The 3,687-nt window shown below is 40.2% G+C and overlaps 2 protein-coding genes across 2 annotated transcripts in view; one reads left to right on the top strand and one right to left on the bottom strand.

Moving 5' to 3' along the window:
- Positions 1–3,687, top strand: part of Ogfod1 (2-oxoglutarate and iron dependent oxygenase domain containing 1) — a 53,792-nt gene that overhangs the window by 4,111 nt on the left and 45,994 nt on the right. The window lies entirely within an intron of this gene.
- Positions 2,154–3,687, bottom strand: part of Nudt21 (nudix hydrolase 21) — a 19,062-nt gene continuing 17,528 nt past the window's right edge. The window contains exon 7 of the mRNA XM_005345619.3: positions 2,154–2,446. Within this exon, the coding sequence (XP_005345676.1) occupies positions 2,425–2,446 (22 nt within the window). The 3' untranslated portion in view covers positions 2,154–2,424. The remainder of the gene's footprint in view (positions 2,447–3,687) is intronic.

Below are 3,687 nucleotides of genomic sequence, written 5' to 3'. Positions count from 1 at the left end.
ACCAGCCTGGTCTACAGAGCTAGTTCCAGGACAGGCTCCAAAGCCACAGAGAAACCCTGTCTCGAAAAACCAAAAAAAAAAAAAAAAAAAAATTGTAACACATGTGCTCTTTTTGAGTACTTTAAAGAACACATGAAATCTGAACCCCTCTAATTCCTCTCGACTCTTTGGGAGACAAAAGTATTGGGATTCAACTGTAATTGGCCAAAGGCTTTAAAACTTGCCGATGGGAATTTTATTTAAAACCAGCTCCCTTACATACCAAGGTTAGAACACCAGGTAACTTAAGGCTCTCAGAATATGAATGGCTTGCTCAAGCACTTAACAGTTGGAAGAAGTGACCAGGTATTTCTGGGTCAAAGTTTAAGTTACAATGGACAAGAGTGGATTTGAATCAGATGACTCTTCCAACTCAAGAACTGCTTTCTGCCAGCACCCTACATCACAGGCAGGAGAAAGTTCCTCCCTCCACCTTCCCAGAACTGCAGCAATGACACCTGAGGTGCAGTAGCATCTTACTTGAGTGCCCAATAATGGAAGATGAGCCTTGTCAACCTGTCCTTGTCTACCTTCCCCAATCTGAAGGACTTGCTGGACTAATCAATAAAACTATGCTAAACTAGGAAGATACTAACATAAATCACTGGGGCAAGACTTTTGGGTCCTGAGGGAAAGGAGTGTTCAAGGAGCTAATGGCTTTTCAGAGGAAGTCAGTTACTCTTTGTCTTGTAGAATACTGCTTACCCACAATGAAGCATGGGCAGTTAGTCAGTGCCACAACTACATGAAAGGGTGACATGACTCTAAACTTAATTCCTTGTTCACTCTTGACCTGTCAAAGCTAAACAGAAGACTGTACTGACATACATGTGCTATGCTATTGCCCAATATTCAGGAGACAGGCCCTGTAGTGGATACCATAAAACATGAGAACCAATCAAGCTTACTTCTATTAACAACTTGATACACCTTGTAAGACTTTCATTACATTAAGCCTACAGGCGACAAGTCTGCAATAAGCAACTACAATGGCCATAAGTAATGACACAGCCAGCCAAGTCTTTTGCCCTTTTTAAAAATTTTTATAAGTGTTTTGCCTACATGTATATAAATATGGACCACATGCATGCTTGGTGCCCAAGGTCAGTCATGTCAGATCCCTGGAACTGGGGTTACAGATGGCTGTGAGCCACCATATGAACACTGAGAACCAAATCCAAGTCATGCATAAAAGCAGAGGTGCTCTCAACTAATAAGCCAACTCCCCAGCTCTTAAAACTTCTTTTTGAGTCAGGATCTCACTATGTGATGGCTGGCCTGGAACGCAGTGATCTGCATGCCTTTGCCTCTGGAGTGCTGAGATTAAAGGTGTGTGCTTCCATACCCAACCATCTTTGTCCTAAAACTTTATTCCCCTAACTAGGCATTGTCCTAGAAGTTTAAATTTGCTATTTTCTCTTAGGCTGATAACACCTGTCCTGACCTCTAGGATCTAGATGATTCAGACTATTCCTCTGTATTGTGTTTTGAGGTAGGGGCGTGCTAAGTAGCTTGGCTATCCTGGAATTCTTGGTCCTCCAACATTAGATTCCCAAGTGTACCACCATACCCAGCCTATTCTAAATATTTTTAAAAAGCTTTACTGATTGATAAAATCAAGGTTTTTATCAGTATGTATACAACACATCACTGTAACCTGATGTTATTTTTGTCACGGCTTAGTAAGCAATCACAGCACTGCAAAATCACTATCCCTTATACAGAGCAAAGTACTGCACTGAGTTCTAAACGGACCTTTTTATACCAATTCCTGTGGTTTTCAGCTTTACCTAATCTTAATGGTTTCCCAAAGTGTAACATCTTTTGACTTGTGAAGTAAGGCCTAGACAGTTATAAAATATACTCATAAGATAATATACTGGGAATTCTTTATAACAGAACTCACTGGAGTTTAGTTTGGTACACACTAAGCCTTGGAATTAATCAGATAAGTTTAGTTCCCCAGAGAATTGGAAAGCCCTCATTACAAACACCTGTAACAGTCTCAGATTCTATCCTATTGGAGCAAAAGACCCATTAAGCTCAACTTATCTAAACCACAATCATGTTTCAACATTCCCCAGTCTAAGGCAGGGAAAAAGGATCCTCAACTATAAGATTTTTCAGAGTTTAATGAGAAACTTAAAAAAATAATAATACAAATAGGAAGTTCACCTTTTTTAATGTTGTACAAAAACATATGAGTAGAACAAACAATTAATGAACACTGTCACATGTTTACACCACTACCTAGTTCATATTAATTTTACTCTTCAAACAGGAAGGAGGTGGCCATTTAGGGAAAACCAAAAATTCTCTACAATTCTTCTTCTATTCGTGTAAGCTGTGCTCACAGAGACGGCTTCGTTACTTCTGTGTAGGAATTCAGTTGTATATAAAATTGAACCTGAGTTTAAAAAAAAAAAAACAAACAGAAAACTAATTAAAAACACTATTAGTTACACAGTTTCCACTTCCAACAAGGAAAGCACTTCCCTCTTTGGACATATTTAGCATTTCTATTAAGACAGTTTGCCCTCACTGGTCATGCTTACACAAGTGCAGCTGAATACTTACCATGAGAAACTTTAAGAGTGTGGATTTGGTTAATTATGAACTACAAAAGTTCCTTAAAGGCATAAAAAGTTGTTACAAGTCCTTTGTTATGTGCACACACATGCTCATGTACATTACCTGACATAGAAAGAGGCCAAAGTAGAGGAGCAGAAGCTGAAGGATGATTAGTGACAAAGTAAAAGGCCAATTCTGCACTCTCCAAGCTTCCACAAAAGCGAAACCATCACTAGGGTGATGGTGAACAGGTATTAAGTAGTCCTAGATACTATGCTCTAAGCACTTTTATGTGTTATCTGACTTGGTCCCCACAATCATATGAAGAAACTACCATCCTCATCTGTATATGAAGTATATGGCAAACAAATATAAGAGTTTGTCCAAACTTTTACTACCAGCAAGTATTAAAAGGGCAGAAGAGATGGCTCGGTGGTTAAGGGCATTGGCTGCTCTTCCAGAGGACCGGGGTTAAAGTCCCAGCCCCCACCTGGCAGCTCACAACTCTCTATAACTCCAGCTCCAGAGGATTCAACACCTTCACACAGATCTATATGCAGTCAAAATACCAATACACAAAATAAAAAGTGGGATCCAAATCCAAACACTAATTGCACAATCAACAAAATTTTATTTATTAAAAGCAAGTGCAAGTTAGAGAATGAAAAGTGTGTGTGCACACACATGTGAGCACAAGTGCCAGAGGCAGTTATGAGCTCTACCCAGCAAGGGTGCTGGAAACTCAAGTCATATCCAGTGCAAGAGCAGTATACATTCTTAACCACTAAGCCATCTCTCCAGTTCTTTTTCCATGTTTTTCTCCATATTCTTTTCTTCTTTTGTTTTACAACGTAACCCTGGCTGGCCTAGAACTTATTATGTAGAGCACGCTGGCTTTGAACTCATGGTACACTACCATGCCCGACCTTAACTGTTTTATCTGTAGTTGTTATCCATGGTCAGCTTTAAGAAACTCATAATACGCCGGGCGGTGGTGGCGCACGCCTGTAATCCCAGCACTCGGGAGGCAGAGGCAGGCGGATCCCTGTGAGTTCGAGGCCAGCCTGGTCTACCAAG

Source organism: Microtus ochrogaster, chromosome 4, assembly GCF_000317375.1.
Source record: "Microtus ochrogaster isolate Prairie Vole_2 chromosome 4, MicOch1.0, whole genome shotgun sequence".
NCBI classification, from domain to species: Eukaryota; Metazoa; Chordata; class Mammalia; order Rodentia; family Cricetidae; genus Microtus; species Microtus ochrogaster.
This window is presented reverse-complemented; position numbering and strand designations above follow the sequence as displayed.